The sequence below is a fragment of the Paramisgurnus dabryanus genome, chromosome 2 (genome assembly GCF_030506205.2).
Source record: "Paramisgurnus dabryanus chromosome 2, PD_genome_1.1, whole genome shotgun sequence".
Lineage (NCBI taxonomy): Eukaryota > Metazoa > Chordata > Actinopteri > Cypriniformes > Cobitidae > Paramisgurnus > Paramisgurnus dabryanus.
Window position 1 is genome coordinate 54,642,560 of NC_133338.1, and position 22,047 is coordinate 54,664,606.

The 22,047-nt window shown below is 37.6% G+C and overlaps 1 protein-coding gene across 3 annotated transcripts in view; it reads left to right on the top strand.

Moving 5' to 3' along the window:
• The first annotated feature begins 1,054 nt into the window (after positions 1–1,054).
• Positions 1,055–22,047, top strand: part of myom1b (myomesin 1b) — a 42,087-nt gene continuing 21,094 nt past the window's right edge. The window contains exons 1-17 of one of the 3 annotated variants that reach the window (XM_065261800.1): positions 1,073–1,192; positions 1,817–2,027; positions 4,944–5,078; positions 6,341–6,515; positions 7,202–7,359; positions 7,543–7,635; positions 10,027–10,115; positions 10,226–10,270; positions 11,233–11,391; positions 11,775–11,936; positions 15,143–15,284; positions 15,565–15,761; positions 15,854–15,907; positions 17,413–17,537; positions 19,160–19,343; positions 19,630–19,804; positions 19,971–20,092. In XM_065261800.1, coding sequence (XP_065117872.1) covers positions 1,885–2,027; positions 4,944–5,078; positions 6,341–6,515; positions 7,202–7,359; positions 7,543–7,635; positions 10,027–10,115; positions 10,226–10,270; positions 11,233–11,391; positions 11,775–11,936; positions 15,143–15,284; positions 15,565–15,761; positions 15,854–15,907; positions 17,413–17,537; positions 19,160–19,343; positions 19,630–19,804; positions 19,971–20,092 — 2,158 coding nt within the window. In that variant the 5' untranslated portion in view covers positions 1,073–1,192; positions 1,817–1,884. Of the gene's footprint in view, positions 1,193–1,816; positions 2,028–4,943; positions 5,079–6,340; positions 6,516–7,201; positions 7,360–7,542; positions 7,636–10,026; positions 10,116–10,225; positions 10,271–11,232; positions 11,392–11,774; positions 11,937–15,142; positions 15,285–15,564; positions 15,762–15,853; positions 15,908–17,412; positions 17,538–19,159; positions 19,344–19,629; positions 19,805–19,970; positions 20,093–22,047 lie in introns of all 3 variants that reach the window. The other 2 variants (XM_065261801.1, XM_065261803.1) reach the window with 2 other exon arrangements.

Consider the following 22,047-nt stretch of genomic DNA (forward strand, 5'->3'; position numbering starts at 1 on the left):
TTGATATATGTTAAACCATTCAACGTGCCATTTTCGTTTTGTTTCTAAAACAAGTACAAAAAACATTGTTGGAAAAGTTTGATCATCTTTACATGACATTACTGACAGTCTTATTACTAGAAAATATAACATTAAGTCTTATGCATGATCTAAGAGATATGTACTGGTGCCAGACTACTATCACAGGAGAGGACAATAGCACACAAACACTGCAGCTGGTATGTGTCCTATGTGACAGAGATAACAATAGCAATCTATTGTTAGTGCAGACCACAGCTGAGATCTGCTGCTGAGAACTATACAGGGTCAGAGCTGAGGGTCTTCAAGATAAACTAACCAAATCATGTGACTGAAAGGTTTGTTGGGAAATCATAAATACAGAAACTCATCATAATGAGTGATTAAAAAGTACAACAGGTTTTTTTTCAAAATGTGAGTGAAACGCTTTTGATTTTGTTCTGGTGTAATATTACAGGTAAGACCTGGGCTATATTTGCAACACAATGAAGTTGTCAGGCAGACTCAGGTTTGGAGTCAAACATCCATTTACCCAAATAATACTCTGACAATGGGTTTGTATATTTAAAAACTGATGTGTTTTTATCATCCAAATTGATTGATTGTTATACGGCATTAAAGCTGATACATTACTTATTATATTCAATACTTAAATATGAATTTAAATAGGTTTGGATCAGTTTGTAATGCAATTTATTTGCTTGTTTTTTCAGTGTAATTTATAAATTATTATTCAGTCAAAACAATTCTTTGGTATTTTTTGTATAGCCTAGCCTATTATCTTTATACATTTGTTTGATGAGTTTAGTTGTGCACTTTATAATGTTTAAATAATGCAAAGTCTAGAATAGATTTTATAGAATATTGTGTGACACGACATCCAAATTGTTTATTTTCCTGCATTTTCTGAATGAACCCCCATGAGAGGTGTGACAACCTGCCCCTATAGCCCAGATAACCTGTGTGTAAATGCCTCCTGTGCTCTATGTCTATATTTATCGGACTCTGTCACCATAAAAGGTGGCGAGAGACGCTTGGACATTCCTGCCTGCGCCAATATTATTATCGGCTCCCGTTGAGTGCGCGCTGCGCGTTCGCGTCGCTGCTTGGGTTCGAGTTTGTGAGGCGCGCGTCTCTGCACACCGGCGCACTGGGAACTGCGAGCGTTTGCAAGGTGAGAAGATCTGACGCATGAACTCATAATGAAATAATATTTTTTAGGTACATAAAGTTTAAAAAAGTTTGCGCTATTTAAAGGTTCGTCTCTTAAACATTTTAAACAGTATTGCAGTAAAAAGGTAGGTTCATATTAACATGTTGACCTTTTTTGGGACTTATGTTTTTATGTTATAGGTCAGTCGTTGTCACGTGGGAACCTGACATTTAATGAGTAATTAAAATAATACAAAGAATAACTTTTGTTAGAAATGTGAGCCTTAGGTAAAAAACGTTCAACCACATTTTAAATGTATTAGAGATGCTTATGATGTTTATTTGCAATATTTCAATATTCATAAAATAACTGAACTGGAACATTTATTTTGGAACCATAGACTAGGCTACACTTACTTAACTGTCCATAATTGATATTATAGCATAAAAATAAATACAATTTAAATTAAAAAAAATGGCCTGACCTGGAATTTATGAGAAATAGCTTTTTATTTTCAAAATAAACCTTTATTACATCATTGCCATAACATGTAGTGTTTTCACAAAAATGTGATGTTGGAATTTTGATTTATTAAAATTTACTTAAATCACTGGGTGTAATTATCAACATTTAATTTGTCAATAGAAAGTTTTGAAACTTCTGGCTAAAAGAGCTTGAAAACAGAGAACAGTGTCTGACCTAAAGCGGACACAATGTCAGGATCCATACCGTTCTACCAGAAACATCACCGTCACTATGATCGTGGCTATCGTAGTCGAGAGTCTGAGTCTGCTATCAGCCAATACCAGCAGAACTCCAGCAGTTATGCCGCACGTAGCAGCAATAGTGCACAGGGGTAAGAGATCACGAGTGAGACCCCTAAAACCTCCACCCCTCCTGTAGTCCTTAATAAACCCAGTTCCTGATAATACACTTATTATCCTTAACACACAAGTCATCTGTTATTACAGCTGATGCACAGTTAACCTAAAACTAAATTAAACCAGTCCCCTTTATGTGATTTCTGCATGCAGTGTGAATCCTCGTAATCCCCTTTATTTTACTGAGATGTTTTTGGGTTGACGGGAAACAGGAACATATGCATCAGGAGCTATAAATTGGGATTTCTTCAGTTTTTTAGAGAACGTTTCGCTGCAAGGTCTCAATCTGAATTAATCTCGGTTGAGTTTCAAATATTGTGAAGTTCACGCGTTACTGTAGAAATCACAGTATTACTGTCAACAGTTTGCCAGTAACTTACTGTAGATTTAAATTAATGTTATTTACTGGTACCAGTTTGTAAAACTTTAGTAAACATTAAACATTAACAACACTGTAAAAAATTAAAAGTTAAATGAACATGAAACATTTTCAGTCTTTATCTTCTACAGTAAGTTACTGGCAACCAGCTGCACAATTACAGCAAATTTTTACAGAATAAAACTAAAGCCTCATGCAAAGCATTCTGGGAACCAAAATCTGAAGGAAAAAAAACGAAAAAGGATGCTTTGCATGAGGTAAAGACTTGTTAATGTTCAATGTTCATTTAACTTTGAACAAACTGTTGCCAGTAAATAACATCTACAGTAAGTTACTGGGAAACAGCTGCACAAATACAGCAAATTTATTACAGTAAAGATTTAACTTTCGTTCTGAGACGCAGTGCTGCTTTGATTTATTTATTTTGGACAATTTTGTGTTTTTTCCATCCTGCATTTCTTTTGTTTTATTTCTCTCTGGTCATGTGATCTCTGGCTCATATTTGTCCAGTCTTGTATATTGGGTAACTCTGAATGTGTGTCTACCGCCCTGTCCTGTAACTGTACCCTTAGGCCATCGGATCCTCCTAAAATTTCATCATCTTGTATTTGCATCTTTGAGGGACAGTGGTGATTTTATCAGTCTTCAGTTCAGAGTGTTATGTCTGCATGCAAATGACATTCGTGAAATAACTTGGCACTGACCTTCATTCGGCAGTGTTGACGTCATGTGTTTATTTATAGCCGTTACATTAGAAGATCTGCTTCTGTTGCTTACAGTATTAATCTTACATGGAGTTAGTTTGGATTAATGTAAATCTCTGAAGTACAGAATTTGTTGTTTTAATTCTCCTTTCACCAATGTATTTGTAACACTACAGTTGTTATGTGGTTAGTTATAGTTAACTCTTCCTATTCCCCTGGAGATAAATGTGAACCTGGGAAAAGATAAAGACCCACAGGCATCCTAAAATGTTAATGACCTTTATGTGTGGCATCTGCATTATGCATTTCTGTGTAATTGCATATGTGTGATTTTAGTGTTACACATTTCAAACCGTTTCTACATCTGCTCTCTTTAAATGTTGTGTTCATGATCAGAAACAATCAGTTTATTTTTTCTATATTTAGCATGAATATATTTGACTTTTGAGGCTTTAATGCGGATATGAGGTGTCACATGATGTCTGGTTGACTTATGAGTCTTATGAATCATGGCATCAGTGATATGTTGTGTTAATTGTGTGAAAGTGAAATTTTTGTTTGGAGGATAATGTTTTTGTTTAACTCCAATCCTATGCACCCCCAATCTCTTCTGAACCCTTGAGGGTCTATTAATAACACCTGACCCAGTAGATACGTGAAGGGTATGTACGTGTTTCGAAGCCACTGTTCTCTCCTGTGATTACTCAAAATAGTGTGCATACAGATCTGACAGTACGCTTATATTTCCATTTTACATGTGTTCATTTAGCAACTTACAAATTAGGTGTAAATTTATTCTCAGCAGACAGTAACATAAGCTGTAATGAAAAGATCAAGCTGGTAAAAAGATGCGAGTTTCATAGGCATAATATGATCAGTTCTTCAGTTTTCCAAGATTTTAAATCTTTTAATCACATGCTTCATTCTGGACATTAAAGGAGACATCTGACAAAAAATCTGACTTTTTCCATGTTTAAGTGTTTTAATTGGGTCCCCAGTGCTTCTAGCCTAGAAAATGTAAAAAAGTCAAACCCAGTAACTTAGTATTGGTAAACATTTCTCTTCAAGCATGTGAAAATATAGCTTATTGAAATTTGGCTCTCCTTGTGATGTCAGAAGGGGATAATACCGCCCCTTAAAGGATTAGTTAATTTTCTTTAAAAAAATCCAGATAATTTACTCACCACCATGTCATCCAAAATTTTGATGTCTTTCTTTGTTCAGCTGAGAAGAAATGATGATTTTTATGGAAAACATTCCAGGATTTTTCTCATTTACATAGACTTTAATGGACCCCAACATGTAACAGATTTAATGCAGTTTAAACTTACAGTTTAAATATGCACTTTTAAACCACAACTTTTCGTCTATCTCTGGTGACACGCCAACGTGACCTCAAGTAATACGTCATCACGTGTAGAGGTCACGAATGATGTATCGTAACTACGCCCCAGTGTTTACAAGTGAGGAGAAAGAATGTCGAATGATACTAATTAATGTCTTTGTGTCAGTTTATTGTTTAAAATAAACAATAAACTGTGGTGGCTCTGTTCATCCACAGACCAGAGACTTCTGGAGGCAATAGTTTGCAAGCTTTATCTGACACTGTTGGACTCTTGATGATGTTTATTGCATCTTTTGTAAGACATCCTTCCCATCCTTTCCTTTAACCTTCTCGAATTTCAAACTCTAATATCCCTTGTCCAAGACACCGCTCCCTACCAAATACCATAAATGTGTGTGTGTATTTAATAAAGAAGTGCTGAATACTCACCGATGTGTGTATGTATTTCACATTTCCGCTGTAGCATTAGAGCTGCTACATACACAGCACTAGATGAGAGCAGACTGAGCCCACTGCCAAAAAGACCCAAGCCCACCTATCTGGCCATGGACAAGGAGAACCAGATCATCGGTTATGTGGTGCCCATCTTCAGGGGCAGGTAAATAAACAGTGTGAAAAGATCACTGTTAGGTGTTCAATACTTATTATATTTAATTATTGTTCGATTATTAGTTGTAAATCCCCAAAATAGCATTGCTGCCATTCAACAATACCAGCACTTTTCATCTCTAAAGAACCTTAAAGTCAACTCTTAAATCATGTTTAACCAAAAATGACTATTAAATAGGGCTGCAACAAATTACGTTTTATTTGAACAATATTCGGGAGGCGCACGTTCAGGTAATCAGCCAACCAGTGCAAGAGGAAGTCGGTATATGAAGCTGTCTCACCTCTATCCCGCGACAAGTTTCACAGCATCTCTCCACCCCATCACCTCACTCTTGGCCGGTTATTTTTCCCAGTTGGGGGGTACTCTAGGTTTGGGCCAAATTCCGAGCTCGGGGCCTCCCCGGACAGCACGCCAAATATGCAGAAATGTATATATAAGAAATTCTTGAACTAATCGATAAAACACTGATAATTGATTATTGGCAACAAATTTAATTATCGATTAGTTGGTCTGTGATGTCACATTTATGTATATTTTAACATTTAAATATGTTTTACTATTTAAAAGCAGAGTGGTCGTGTACTCTGTATCAGTGTGTGGCTTTTGCACTTTTAAAAGCACACTTTTACACATGAAAACCCTAATTTACGGCCTTATTTAGCTATAACAGTGCTTCCCAATCCTGGTCCTCGAGTACCCCCTCGATTAATCGGCGATTATTTTTGCGATTAATCAAATAATCTGATAAAACCGAAACATTTACTAAAATAGATTTTTCACTTATAGCTCAGTGTTTCCCAATTCTGGTCCTCGAGTACCCCCTCCCAGAAAGTTTTAGATGTCTCCTTATTTAAAATACCTGGTTCAACTTATCAACTGTCTTCCAGAGTGGTAAACTAACAAGCTGATGAGTTAAATCAGGTGTGTTAAATAAGGAGACATTCTGGGTGGGGGTACTCACAGACCAGGATTGGGAAAAATCTAATTGAGTAAATATTTCGGTTTTATCAGATTATTTGATTAATCACAAGAATAATCGCCCGATTAATCGATTATAAAAATAATCGTTAGTTGCAGCCCTTCTATTAAATGATGCTGGTAGAAATATAATTGAAGTTGGCATACTAGTTTGTTTTGTTCATGAACTTCTCAGGTTCATTCCTGTATGAGTGTGTTTGCGGGAGTATGTGGTGCTTTGTTCCCTTTATAATTCACGGGCTGAATGTGATGCTACATCATTTCCCCTTCAGTTATGAGTATGCAAGTGGTCTGTCAGCCACAGAGGAAGCTCATGTTAAAGGGAGCACCGGCTATGTGGCACACCGAGATCTCTTTTCTAGCAGCGTGGAGCTGGAACGCACAGAACACAAGTCCCGTCGAACCGTCATGAGAGAGTCTGCCGAACGCATCTCACTTAGCAAAAGGGTTAGTGGAGATCCTGGATCTGCTCATAACCACATAACCTTTCATTGTTGTATGATTAAGATGAACTAACTACATGCTTTTAGTAACTTATCACTTTATAGTATTTATTTATATTTAATTTATATATAATGGCATCTTTAAATGGTGACAGCAACATGTCGTATATATCCGACCCCACTTGTTCCAAACATAAAGATGCTACTGTACTGTAACCCACCCAGGCAGCAGATGACTCCAGGCCGGATCCACACCGGATCTGCGCCAAAGTAAGCAGCTCCAGTGTGTATACGGCCCGGAGTCGTCAAAAAAAAAAACATGTTGTGTGTTTCGAGGAACTCTTAAAAGTCTTAAACAAGTTCTCTATTATTAGATAAAAGAGTAAGAAAGTATTAAGACACAGTCTTTATTTAGTTCAGATCCTGGTGCCAGCGAATTATACCACCCTGGTGGTGCCGCATTTCAATGGTTGCGATGTTTTATGTGGATACATGATGTGTTAATCTGTTTTACTATGAAACTGTGCTGTGATGAAGCCTTGAGGAGATTTGGGTTACGCTGCCATCACTTGACCAACAAAACCCAAGGCTGTGACAAGTCCACTTATTTACTTCTGCTTCTTGTAATGTTCAGAAATGTGTTATGTTTCTTTTGTGGTATGATCATTTTGATTGTGTGCACATTCACAGATTCATGAGAACGAGGAATATCACAAGCGTATGAACGAGGACAGCCTAATGCACACGCCCGAGTTTGTCATCAAGCCGCGTTCACACACTGTATGGGAGAAACAGTGTGTGCGGCTGCACTGTACCGTCACAGGATGGCCTGAACCACGTGTGGTGTGGTGAGTGAATCTACATACACATGAATATATAAACAAACACTCAGGTGACTAACAAAGAGAATTTGTGTTGTGTATGCTAAAGATGGTTGCAATTTGCTATAATGTTAAAATGAAGTATTACAGAGGTTAACCTCTTCAGTGGTGATGTACTGTTTTCTTCTTCTTGTCCACCTACATCCACAGGTACAAGAACAATGTTAGCATTGATCCCATGGCCCATCCAGGGAAATACAAACTGGACAGCAGCTATAATGTTCACTGCCTGGAGATTAACAGGTAACAAGCAGAACCCGCTTAATCTCCGCTTAATCTCCTTCCGTTTCAATGTGTATATATATATATATCTCCCAAGGGTTTTTTCCTCCTAGGACTTTTTTTTACTTCCCCGGAAAAAATTCCGGGGTTTTTTTCTCCTAGGGGGTTTTTCAACCCGGGGAGGCAGCCTTTTTGGGCTTAACTTCTATACGTTACATTAGTAATACGTTTGCTTATAATGTTGATTTATAGCCGCAGCAAATTTAGCTGCTTGTGCTATCGTGTATTATGTTATGCTATCTGTCGATTTTCTGTGCTTTTCACTACATCTATTATGTAAAGCTGCTTTGATACAATTACCAAATTGTGAAAAGCGCTATATAAATAAAATTGAATTGAATTGAATTGAACCATGTTCAGTGTTTATACTGATGGTGTTCAGTGTTTATTGTGATTATGTGCAGTATTTATAGTGATCGTATGCTGTGTTTATTGTGATCGTGTGCAGTGTTTATAGTAATCGTATGTTGTGTTTAATTTTATAGTGATCGTATGCTGTGTTTATTGTGATCATGTGCTGTGTTTATTGTGATTGTGGACGGTGTTCGTAGTGATGATATGCAGTGTGTATAGTGACTGTCTTTGTTATGTACAGTGATTGTATGCAGTGTTTACAGTTACCGTATTTAATGTTTATAGTGATGGTGTGCTGTGTGTACAGTGTTTGTTTGCAATGTTTATAGTAATTATGTGCTCTGTTTACAGTGTTTAAGTGTTGTGTGTACAGTGTTTGTCTAGAGTGTTTATAGTGTTTGTGTCTAGTGTTTATGGTGATGATGTGCCGTGTTTATAGAGATGTGCACAGTGTTTATAAAGATCGTGTTCAGTGTTTACAGTAATTGTGTTTAGTGTTTACAGTAATTGTGTGCAGTGTTTATGGTGATCATGTGCAGTGTTTATGTGCACAGTGTTTATAGAGATTGTGTTTAATGTTTATAATGATGTGTTCAGTATTTATTGTGATTGTGTGCAGTGTTTATGGTGATCTTAAGCAGTGTTTATAGAGATCGTGTGCAGTGTTCATGGAGATGTGCACAGTGTTTATATTGATGGTGTTCGGTATTTATGGTGATCGTGTGCAGTGTTTATAGAGATCATGTTCAGTGGTTACAGTAATTATGTTCAATGTTTATATTGATTGTGTTCAGTATTTATGGTGATTGTGTGCAGTGTTTATGGTGATTGCAAGCAGTGTTTATGGAGATCATGTGCAGTGTTTATAGAGATCGTGTTCAGTGTTTATATTGATGGTGGTCATTGTTTATGGTGATCGTGTTCAGTGTTTATGGTGATTGTGTTCAGTGTTTATATTGATGGTGTTTAGTGTTTATGGTGATCATGTGCAGTGTTTATGGTGATTGTGTTCAGTGTTTATGGTGATCGTGTTCAGTGTTTATGGTGATCGTGTTCAGTGTTTATGGTGATCGTGTGCTGTGTTTATGGAGATCGTGAGCAGTGTTTATGGTGATCATGTGCAGTGTTTATGGTGATCGTGTGCTGTGTTTATGGTGATTGTGTTCAGTGTTTATGGTGATCGTGTTCAGTGTTTATGGTGATCGTGTGCTGTGTTTATGGTGATCGTGTGCTGTGTTTATGGTGATCGTGAACAGTGTTTATGGTGATCGTGTTCAGTGCTTATGGTGATTGTGTTCAGTGTTTATATTGATGGTGTTTAGTGTTTATGGTGATCGTGAGCAGTGTTTATGGTGATCATGTGCAGTGTTTATGGTGATCGTGAGCAGTGTTTATGGTGATCATGTGCAGTGTTTATGGTGATTGTGTTCAGTGTTTATGGTGATCGTGTTCAGTGTTTATGGTGATCGTGTGCTGTGTTTATGGTGATCGTGAACAGTGTTTATGGTGATCGTGTTCAGTGTTTATGGTTATCGTGTGCGGTGTTTATGGAGATATGCACAGTGCGAACAGTGTTTATAGAGATCGTGTTCAGTGTTTATATTGCTGGTGTTCAGTGTTTATGGTGATTTTGTGCAGTGTTTATGGTGATCGTCTGCAGTGTTTATGGAGATGTGCACAGTGCAAACAGTGTTTATAGAGATGGTGTTTAGTGTTTATATTGCTGGTGTTCAGTGTTTATGGTTATTGTGTGCAGTGTTTATGATGATCGTCTGCAGTGTTTATGGTGATCGTGTGCAGTGTTTATGGAGATGTGCACAGTGCGAACAGTGTTTATAGAGATCGTGTTTAGTGTTTATGGTGATTGTGTGCAGTGTTTATGTTGATTGTGTGCAGTGTTTATGGTGATCGTGTGCAGCGTTTATATTGATCATGTACAGCGTTTACGGTGTCCATGTGGAGTGTTTATAATCATCATGTGTCCTTCTTTAATTCCAGGTGCGACTTTGATGATACTGCACAGTACAGCGTTTCAGCCATGAACAGCAAGGGCGAGGTCTCCGCTATTGCTTCCGTTGTTGTCAAAAGTACGTTGTTTAAGCAATTCTTCTTGAATTTTAATTGTTCGCAAGAAAAAATATGCAAATTCTTAATTTGAAAAATCTTCTTATAAAAAATGGTATTGTGTTTTATTTAGGGTTCAAAGGAGAGGTTGATGAGCATTTGCCTTCTCCCAGACTGCGTAAGTATTAACGAAATCAAGTATGATTGCTGTACAAGCTAATTTTCCCCTTTTTTTATCTATATGTGCTTTGCTTAAGAGCATGAGACTAAATCTGTTAATGTCAGCTGGTTAATGGCTGTTTTGTCTCCAACTTGCTGGGTGCAGAAAACAGAAGGTTCGGCTTTGAAGGTAACCTACGTGAAGGTCTTCAATTAATTTCCGTGTTCTGTTTCAGTCTCGTCTCATCGCCTTCTGAAGTGCATGATCATCTCTTCTCAATGTTTTAATTCACTTTTTGAGCATATTTACACACGATTAAGTCAGAGTAGTTTTACATCCTGTTTACTTCAATAGGAATGGTGTTGAAGGATGAGAACATTTGAGCTTTTGCTGGATTGCACTATGATGCTGGTTGGCTTCTCTTGACTATAAGAATCATAAACATCTGGGTTCAGTTGTATTCGCTGTTTTCCCTCTTGAATCCAAACTAGATGTTATGCAAAAATCCGAAGATGAGAAACATAAACTTGTAGAGTTAACATGAAAAGCTGTTTCTACCTAAACGGAATACATTTATTTGTGGAAATCAACAGTCACTGGATGATGCAAAACATAAATGTCTTTCTGAAATGCATGCACGTGTGACCTCTCTGTCATTCTTATTGCAAATGTCTATGCACGTATTAACTTTATTGTCATCTTGTTGTCGTATGTATGTTGATCGTAGGTACACATCTTGGATCTTAAATCTATTTAATGATGTCTTTATCACTTTGTCTGTGAAAAGGTTTCAAACCCTCCTCAAAGGTTTCTAAACCTTGTGTAGTGCATCAATGTTAATATCTTTATGTGAGATCTGTGTGTGTTTCCCTGTAAATATATGGGTATGTCATGTTATTACCATGTACCAATCTTGTAGCCAGAGGCGTGAAATGCATTTCCTAAGAGGAGGTTGAATGTAATGTGTTTGTGTGCTGTAGTCCCCTGCCTGGAGTACGGTGTGACCTTCGAGACGCACATCGTGGAGAAGTTTGGAGTGACGTTTGGCCGTGAGGGAGAGACGTTGAGTTTTGGTTGCTCTGTTATCATCTACCCTTCACTCCAGCGCTTCCAGCCAGAGATCGAGTGGTACAGAGACGGTGAGTTTGTGTGCTGTCTTACCTGTTATGGATAAGTTTATCAGGTGAGGCAGAAATCACATGCAAATAAATGATGTCATTAGTGAGGTCCAAATATATACATGCATACAGTTTACAGAGCGTCTTCACAGTGTGTCTGACATTGACACATTGATATAAGTGATGTAATCCTGAAATCAGAGATGCATTGAGAATATCAGCTTACGAGTGCTCACTGGAGACACATTTGAGATGAATGTGCAGACTAATGTTAAAAGCATATGTTAACAGAGCTTCTTTTTAAAATTCATGTCTATAAGATCTCTATGCGATATGCATTTCACATGATTTAAACTGGTTAAAATGTGTGTCAAAAATGTCCTTCATTGCATTGTCTTTTACAGATAAACTGCTGGTGCCTTCGAAATGGGTTCAGACGCACTGGAGTGGAGACAGAGCTACCCTAACACTTACACATCTCAACAAAGAGGATGAAGGCTTGTACACGCTCCGTGTTATCACCAAGTCTGGATTTGAGACACACTCCGCTTATGTGTTTGTCAGAGGTGAGAACCAACAAAACACAAATATCAAATATATAAATAAACAGTCCATAGGTTATTGTATTAGGTCGTGACAAGGAATACCATTTCTGGGTCCAAGCGTCCACTCGCTTCATATGAGCGAGCCGCTTTATTTATTTATATTACACACATTTAAAGGTCCACTGTGTAGATTTTTTATCTAGTGGTGATATTGTGAATTGCAACCAACAGCTCAGACCACAGCTCACCCCTCTCTTTCAAAACGCATAGAGAAGCTACGGTAGCTGCCACAGGACAAATATGTCATGACAAAACGCTCTCTATAGCAGCAGTTTAGGGCTCCTTTAGAAATATGGCGGCACGAAATGGCGACTTCCATGTTAGTCCACTGTCCCACTAATAATACAGTGATATAAGGATAATTGACGACGGGACATTGAATTATAAGAAAATAATGCACACCCAAGGTGGTAATGCGGCACGACGCGAAGCAGAGTTACACTGCGGGTGTGCAATATTTTCAAATAATTCAAAGGACCGGAGTCAATTATTCTGCTTATACCATGGTTACCACAAACATTTCTCTGGTCCCTATTTTTAAGACATTTAACAAGTTAGATGTGCGATTATCGAAAAATAATGCATACCCGTGGAACATTTCTCAACCAATCAGAATACAGCATTCAACAGACCCATGGTATAAGTATACTATATTGCATTTCTATCAAGAGATCATTTTAAAAGTAACACAATGCACCTTTAAAGGAACAGTATGTAGGATTGTGGCCAAAACTGGTATTGCAATCACAAAACTTGTGGCTAAAACTGGTACTGCAATCACACAACTGGTGGCCAATACACAAAATGACAACATAAACATCAGTTGAGGGCTGCAACTCCACTTTTTAAATGACAATATCCTGGCCAGACCACTGTTGTCAATGATATTTGAAATGAAAATGATTTCATAATGTTTAGTGACATGTCAGGGCCATTTTATGATTAATTGATATACATTTCTTACATACTGTTCCTTTAAGCTGTATTTTTATAAACTTGCGGTGTACATTACGTTTCCAAGCTCATGGGGTGCCAGATAGCAATACTATAACAGTTCATAAAAGATAAATTACTTTCTGGCCATCTGGGATTTCGGTGTGGAGATAAAGGTTAGGATGGTGATTTTCGGTAGTTCGGTAGCACATTGTGACTGTATATTGTAGTAGTTTGTTGTTTGCTTAATTAAAGCCACAATATGTACGATTTTTGTAATAAAATATCCAAAACCCACTTGCACAGTGTGATATATTTTATGCAGTTGTGTACTTACATTATCCCAAAAATTCCCAAGGATTTGTACATCCAGAAAATTCCTGTTTTAAATAATGACTCATCCCTTGTCTCTATTGTCTATCAATGACATAATATCTAGGCAACAGACGTGGACAAATGCAGAAGTGGTGGTTATACAGCATTTAGCACACAGCTGTCGTGTAGTTCAGTCGTCATGGGTCATGATTATCTATAAAAAACATAATTCATTACCTCATCCGTGAACTTGAATTCCATACGTCTCGGAATGGTGAAAAATGAACTCTCATCGTTCCACTCATGTTCATAGTAAGATTCGCTTTCGTTGTTGTTTTGAAAATGCGACCTCTAACAACAAAAACTTGCATCTGATGGTGCATTTGGACCCAGAAGTTGTGGCATCTGACTTGTGATGAAAACTGTTTTCATTAATAGACAAAAAGTACAGAACAAATTAACACTCACGTTGGCAAAATGATTGTATACACAATAATTTCTATTAGGCTATAAGACATTCTAAGTGTGTTGAAACCTGATGGGTAGAATTACTTTCAGTGATGGACCCAAACCCATTCGTATGAGAAGTTTGTAAAACATTTATAGTCCTTTATAGTATGCAGTGTGTGTAAAATTAAACCGTTGACATGTAACACACACAGACGCACAATGGAAAAAGGATTTGCTTTGTTATTTGAAACATTGGTGGTGCTGTCGTAATCTCAGTTTGATTATCTAAAACGTTTAAGTGTTGTTTATTTAAATCTTTCACACATGAACAACTTCTTTTTTTTACTTAAATGCCACCGTCTTTGAGCTCTTTTGTGTAATGCTGCGTACACACCAAACGCGAAGGATTGCATTCCTCGCTCTAGATTACTTGCGGGCAGTGGTGTAGTGGTGTCTGGAGAAGTGGGTATACTCTTAATTTATGCCCCAGTAGAAGTGGGTATACCCCCTGCCATCAAATAAAGAGGTGGGTATACTCTGTATACCTGCGTATACCCTGCACTACACCACTGCTTGCGGGATTTAACTTCGTGTTATGCACATTTTTTAGCTTGAGTTAAATATTTTCAACTTGGGCGAAGATGTGTTTGAAGTGAATTATGTGTTGTTTCAAGGCAATTGTGCTGCCCGAATCGCGTCTTACGCATCGCCCCATGCAAGTTCGTGTCTATTCGCGTCTCTGCATTGACTTTTTATGTAATCTACTCGTGCAAATCGTTGAATTCACGTTTGGTGTGTACGCCCCATTAGACTTCCAGAGACTTCCACTAAAGCTAATGGTAGTCATATTGCAAGTGACACGAGTGTGCGCAAATAGGTTCATTTGAATGTAGCCACGCAGCAAGTGGGCTACATTCAAGAGTGCCACCTAGTGGATAATAGCAGAAATATGGATTGCCGTAAAAACTCGTCATTGGCAGGGAAGCGATTTCTCTTAATTGACAAGATGTCATTAATGGCGTGGGAAACGTTATATTGTCATATTTGTCAAATATATTTTCAAAATCATAGTTTGTCCCACGACAACTATCGGCTGGCTATTGAAACGGAAATCTCGCACATAAAAAGGAAAAACACCACATCACTTACTTCTGCATTCGAAGATAAGGTGGATTTATGTGAACAGTCTTACAGTGGTACATATTACTAATCCTGCTTATTTAGAGTGCTTCTAACTGTCTTACAAGCTTGTAGTATGCTTCTCTTGGCTTGTAGTATGTTAGCCGTAAATGTCACCAACCAACTCGGGTTTCATTCTAAATTTATTCCCAATGCTGTCTGTGTGTTAATGGTCAAGTTACTGTAATAACTAGAGGCGTTTAAACGAAGTAACAAATTTTTTATACACTTTTTAAACTCAGATTTGTAAATCATTACCTTATGTTTTATTTGATGTGTCTGTGTGTTAGATGCTGATGCTGAATCTGCAGGTGCACCTGGAGCTCCTTTAGATGTTTACTGTCAGGATGCAAATAAAGATTACGTCATCGTTACCTGGAAACAGCCAGCGGTGGACGGCGGGAGTGCCATCTTGGGCTACTTTGTTGATAGGTAGAAACACAAACATCCTATTTGGACCTTTAAAAAACCTGTAGTGTATTTGCAGATGCCCATTCAGTCCGAGCTTACAAACATACTTACAAAAGGCGTACGCTGTACGTCGCTTTGGATAAATTAATAAATGTGAATGTAAATGAACACTAAATAGTTGTCTTCTATGCAGTAGATCATAAAAAGCAATGAATGTTTTGGTTCTTGACTGCTCTCTCATTACTGTTTGCTTAACAAGATTGCATTTATTGGTTTATAAAGCATAATGTCTGTTCTGCAGATGTGAGGTTGGCACTAAACACTGGATTCAATGTAATGACACTCCGGTGAAGTTTGCCCGTTTCCCCGTCACGGGTCTCGTGGAGGGTCGCAGTTATACGTTCCGTGTACGCGCGGTGAATAAAGCCGGTATGAGTTACCCGTCCCGTGTGTCTGAACCGGTGGCAGCCATGGACCCTGCAGACCGTGCACGGAGAGGTTTGAATGACATTAAAGAAAACACTAATATATTTTTATCTTTTTAGTCTTTTTGGTTTTCCATACGTGCCTTCTCGTCTCTTGTCATCCAGGTACATCTGCTCCCTGGACTGGACAGATAATCGTAACTGAAGAGGAACCTGTAGGTGAGAAACTTAAACAAATATTTTTTTAAGATTCACAGTCATGGAAAACTGAATGCCATAAATATTTCAATGATGCAATACATTTTTCTGATTCTCTAAAATATTTTCTCCTGTCCATTTTTCCACTTTCATAAAAAAATCTGATAATTTACTCACCTTCATATCATCCAAGATGTTTATGTCTTTCTTTGTTCAGTCGAAAAGAAATTAAGTTTTTTTGAGGAAAACATTTCAGGGTTTTTGTCCATATGGATCTCAGTTTACAGTTTCAATGCAGCTTCAAAGGACCTAAACGATCCCAACCGAGACATAAGGATCTTATCTAGCGAAACCATCCCCATTTTTGGCAAAAAAAGTACTTTTAAACCACAACATCTCATCTTGCACTAGCCGTGCAAGCGCGATTACGTAACAATTACGTATTACGAAATTACGTTGAAAGGTCACACGTGACGTATGCGAAACTACCGCTCCAGTGTTTAAAATTGTGGAGAAAGAGGATCGTTCAGACGTTGTTGTATGTAAATGATACTAAATAAAGTCTTTTTGTCAGTTTATTGTTTAAAATGGTCCGCAAGTGTGCGTTTTACATATGTGACGCATGACCTAAAGTCCACTAGATGGCAAAAAATCCTCAAAAAACGTTATTTTTGACTAAACAAAGAAAGACATAAACATCTTGGTTTCAGGATTTTTTATGAAAGTGGAGTAAATGGTTCTTCATGCACCATTTTTGATTCCTCAAAGAACTGTTCAGTCAAAGATTTATTGACGAACCATTTCTTTTATACCTTTTTTTAACATAAAGTATTTTTTTCACTACAACTCCTGTTTTATTCTTCTTTTCAACTTATCAATTTTTTTTTTAAATTGTTATTTTAAATTCTCATGTATCTTTGTTTTTTATTGTGATTTTAAATGTCTCTTATTTTTACAGATTTTTTTTCTAAGATTGTTTTCTCTTTCTATGTAAAGCAATTTGAATTACCTATAAGTATGAAATATGCTATACAAATAAACTTGCCTTACCTACAAGGAACTTCTTTTTCAAGCAGAAAGGTTTTTAATATGTTTATGTATTATCATTCAAACCAAAAAATGGTTCTTCTTTGGCATCGTAAAGCATTTTAATTTTATAAGAGTGTGTTGGGTCAAATATGGACATTACATCTTACATCTTTTACCCAACTGTGGTTTACCCAACCTACAGTAGCATTTTTAAGACTGTAAGCTGAATCCATCTTTGAACTTCATCCTAATCTCATGATGACTTTGCTTTTTGGGAGACATTTGCTTATAGTTGTATAACTAGATTAATTCTAAGCATTGGTACCTGACATACAAATCACTCAGTTTATTTGAAATAATCCTTATCTTTTATTCATGAACGATTGTTAAAACAGGATTAGTGTTTATCACTGTGAACATTCCTTCTTCAGTCAACGACACAACACAGATCAGTAAAGCACCAATGACATTCGCTGTTTTATCTTGAATGACTTTAGAGGGAGTCGTTCCCGGTCGACCTCGTGAACTCAGTGTCATTGAAGCCACTAAAAACTATGTGGTGCTGAGCTGGAAACCTCCGGGCGAGAAGGGTCATGAAGGAGTCATGTATTACGTTGAGAAGGTCAGATCTTCAGATGTATTTTTTTGTTTATTTACTAAAAATCTTCACCATCTTAGCCAATTTTTTTAAATAGTAAATGTACAGGTCAAATGCAAAAGACACATGCCACCTTTATTAACAATGAGATGATATTGAACGAATGCACCCGGCATGTGTTATACGTTCATCAAATACTTTAGCTTTAAGTCCGCTTAATCCCATAAAGTGCCCCTAAGGTGAAATTGGAGTAAACAAAATCTAAAGTTAAGTTAATGTGCTCATGTGAAACCTACATAAAAAGTTTTGTTTCGCTAAAGTTTTGCTTTCGCATGTGAGCACGCAAAACTAAACGCAGTAGTTTCCGGTCGAGATAGTTTCACATGCGCGCGAAACTAAACTTTATTTAATTTTTGCTCCATGTCCCCTTAGGGGCTCCGTAATACCGGACTTAGGTCATTCAGAAAAAACGCTTTGTTGGCAGAATCTGTTAAACGGCACAAGGATTTTTCAGCAAAGTCCCCAAAGTGCACAGAAGAACTGGATGAATAACGGTGCGCATAAGACTTTTTTACACGGTTTACCAAAATTATATGGATATTTACAGAATTTTGGAGCCTCGTACCTTTATTCAGAAAAGAAAAATGTGTGTTTTTAATTCATGCACAGAATAACCGGATAACTATTCAAAATCTGCTTATTATAGAAACCTGTTTTCATGTGTCTACGTGCAAATCAGTAAACCAGCTATGCAGAAAACTGCATTTACATGGGATTTGGAGATTTATCAGGTTTCTCGCAGGCAGCAAAAGTAAGCACAAAGTAACACATAAAAGTCTGCGCTCAGCTCAAGCAGTTGGCAGAGAAACTGCGAAAATAAAAGCTCATGTTACATTTACAGGATCATGAGAAGAGATACAACAGTATAGCTTAAAGGAATAGTCTGCCCTTTTGCCATATTAAACTATGTTATTACCTCAACCTAGACAAATTAATACACACCTATCTTTTTGTGTGTGTGCACTGTACAGCGCGTTGTGAATGTGTTAGCATTTAGCCTAGCCCCATTCATTCCTATGGTACCAAAAAAAGGTTTTATTTTGTGGCACCATACTTACTGGTATAACTCCTCATGTAACAGTCTTTAAATAGGGAAAACACGGAAGTGTTTGGTGGCTTCCCTGTTTGGTACCATAGGAATGAATGGGGCTAGGATAAATGCTAACACATTCACAACGCGCTGTACAGTGCACGCATTGAAAAAAGATAGATATGTATTAATTCGTCTAAGTTGAGGTAATAACATAGTTTAATATGGCAAAAGGGTAGACTATTCCTTTAAGACAGATTTCCCTGTGGTTTGCCTAAAAAAGCTTGCATGCACTTAGAGGGTTTTGCAATGAAAGTGAGTCAACTTTTTAAAATACTGTACCAATGAAATGACAATGACATTTGTGACAATAATTATTTCAATAACCTTTTCATTGCCATTAAAGTGAAATTACTGAACCTACATAAGAGCCTGATATAGAAATGCCAATTTACAAGAAAACACATCAAACGCACTTAGAGGATTTTGCATCTAAACTCTTTATATATGTTTTCTTGAGTGAATATGCTGAAGTCTGTCTGGTGTTTGTGTTTAGTGCGTCTCTGGTACGGACAGCTGGCAGCGAGTGAACACTGAAATCCCTGTGAAATCTCCACGCTTTGCTCTTTTTGATCTGGCGGAGGGCAAATCGTACAGCTTCCGCGTTCGCTGTTGTAACTCGGCCGGTGTCGGAGAACCGTCAGAACCGACTGAAGCCACCACGGTTGGAGACAAACTCGGTACGATCACAGTTATATACATACTTAAAAAAGCTATACTACTTACCTCCTTACCTCCTTAGATCGGGTCTAGTATGGGTGCCACTACCCCATCTTTGAACCCCAACAGCTTCTGTGTAAAGACTTTTTTCTAAAGATGAATAAATACCAACATTATGTTAACACATATTCATGTTTTAATTTTTAACATGTCCCATGCATGTATAACACACACCAAGGTGTAATTCATGAACATAATTTGAATTTTGAATTTTGTGTAAAAGGCTTTATTTGTGTCAATCAACAGATATCCCATCAGCCCCTGGTCGTGTGGTGCCGACACGCAATACAGACACATCTGTGGTGGTTTCTTGGGAGGCGTCGCGTGATGCTAAAGAGCTGGTGGGCTACTACATCGACGCCAGCATCGTGGGGAGCAACACCTGGGAACCGTGCAACAACAAACCTATAAAAGGAACCAGGTACCAACAAATCTAATGACAAACATAAACACATTCGTTCAGAAACAAACATACTGTATGCTGTGTGATGGGTCAATTATTTAAGTTTCAATAGTAATGCTTGTCTCAGCAAACATCACGAATATATGTTAAACTTGATTTAATATCTACACACGTGTTGATGCAGGTTTATCTGTCATGGCCTGACCACGGGTGAGAAATATGTCTTCCGTGTGCGAGCGGTCAATGCTGCGGGAATCAGTGATTTCTCTCAGGAATCTGAAGCTATTGAAGTTAAAGCTGCTATCGGTGAGTTTATCAACTTAACGAACAAATCACATAATTTACCAACTTTCACTTTTCATGCATTCCTCACGTCCTCAAAGGCACTACGGTGCCAGAGCCGCACCCTCCAAACCCTGAAGCCACACCCACCATACTCCGAAGCCCCGCCTCTGCATTTTCCACACCCTTCACACTCTGAAGCCACACCCACCATATTCTGAAGCCCCGCCTCTGCATTTTTCCACAACCACCAAACCCTGAAGCCACACCCATCATTCTCTGAAGCCCCGCCTTTGCATTTGTTGTCAGACTTGTAGACCTCCTATAGTTTGGGTCAGAACTGATCCCATGTAGTGGTGACTACAAACCAACCAACCCACCCGCCTCTCACCCCCTCCGTCTTCGTTAACATGCATGTCCATCTGTCTTTACCCATAATGCCTTTCTACTGATGTCCCTTAACATTCATAAGATGTTAGACTTGTTCGATTTGAAAGCAAACTCAAACTGTCAAACTCAAACTCGTATGATTTTGCGAATCGCTCTTGTGGTCCTTTGACATCATATGGCTGTCGATTCTTGCGGCGCCGCATGAAGTCAAACAAGTGTTGAAGAGCATGCTCACTTATTCTTTATGAAACACACTTGGCAACCTGACCCCCATGCATTCAGATATAAAGAAGTTGTTTTGGTCATATTTTTTAAATATAATGTTATAAAAATATATGTCACTAAAGCTAGTTGGGAAGAGAAAAATAATGTTGAATTTAGTTCATTAAGCAGACACTTTTATCCAAAGTGACACTAATGATGGAAACTTTAGCATTTTGCCACAGCACAGTAAGAATAGTAAGGATCCACAGCATGATAAATAGCACATGATAAGCCAAGGCAATTTATTTATAAAGCACAAATTAAATGATGGGTAGGTGACCAATGTGCTGTACAATTTGTTTACATACAAAAAGCAAACACACAAAACACACCAATGAAAAAGACCTAGAGAAGTACAATTCATACTTCAAACTTCATATTACCAAACAGCTACTAGTCCAGAGGCCTCACTTATAAAATTCTGCATAGAAACCATCCTAAATTTAATCTTACGATCATTTCGCAAAAATGCGTACGTTTTCTTTTAGATGTTAAATCTATAAATGATCTTGAACTTGTACGCAGATGAACAGTTTCAGATCTCCGCCTTGAAACGATTCTATTTAATTCAAATTTATTTATATAGCGCTTTTCACAATTGGTAATTGTTTCGAAGCAGCTATACATTAATAGAAGCAGGGGAAAACAGAAATCGACAGACAACATAAGTAGCAAAATACAGCGGCTATGAATAAACTTTAAAAGTGAGCGTATTAATAATGTAATTTATAGAAGAGGTTGCTAAGTTAAGCCAATGTCGCCCGACTCCCCGGGGTTGAAAAACCTTCCGATTTTTTTAGCCAGGAGGGAAAAAAGTCCTAGGAGGAGAAAAACCCTTGGGATATATATATATATATATATATATATATATATATATATATATATATATATATATATATATATATATATATATATATATATATATATATATATCGACTGCATATATATATATATATATATATATGTACATATGTTAACGGATAAGGAGATTAAACGGGTTCCGTCGGTGGTCGTTGGTCAGGCATCGGCTGGGCATCACGTTGAAGGACGGCCAGTAGATCAGTGGTGTGTTGACCTCCACGGCAGCCGGAACTGGGTCTGTTTGTCTCAATGTCCTTGGGATCAAGGACGAGACAGGGAGAGACAAACAAAATCCTATTAGTATAGGGGCTGTTCGCAAGTGTCAACCAGTGTTGTGTTTTAATATATGTTTTTTCCAGACAGGCTAGCTATTGCGGCATTAGTATATTACCCAGACGAGTTATGTGATTGCTTTGTTACATACATGCTAACTATTGCGAGATAAGTACATTTACTAGACAAAT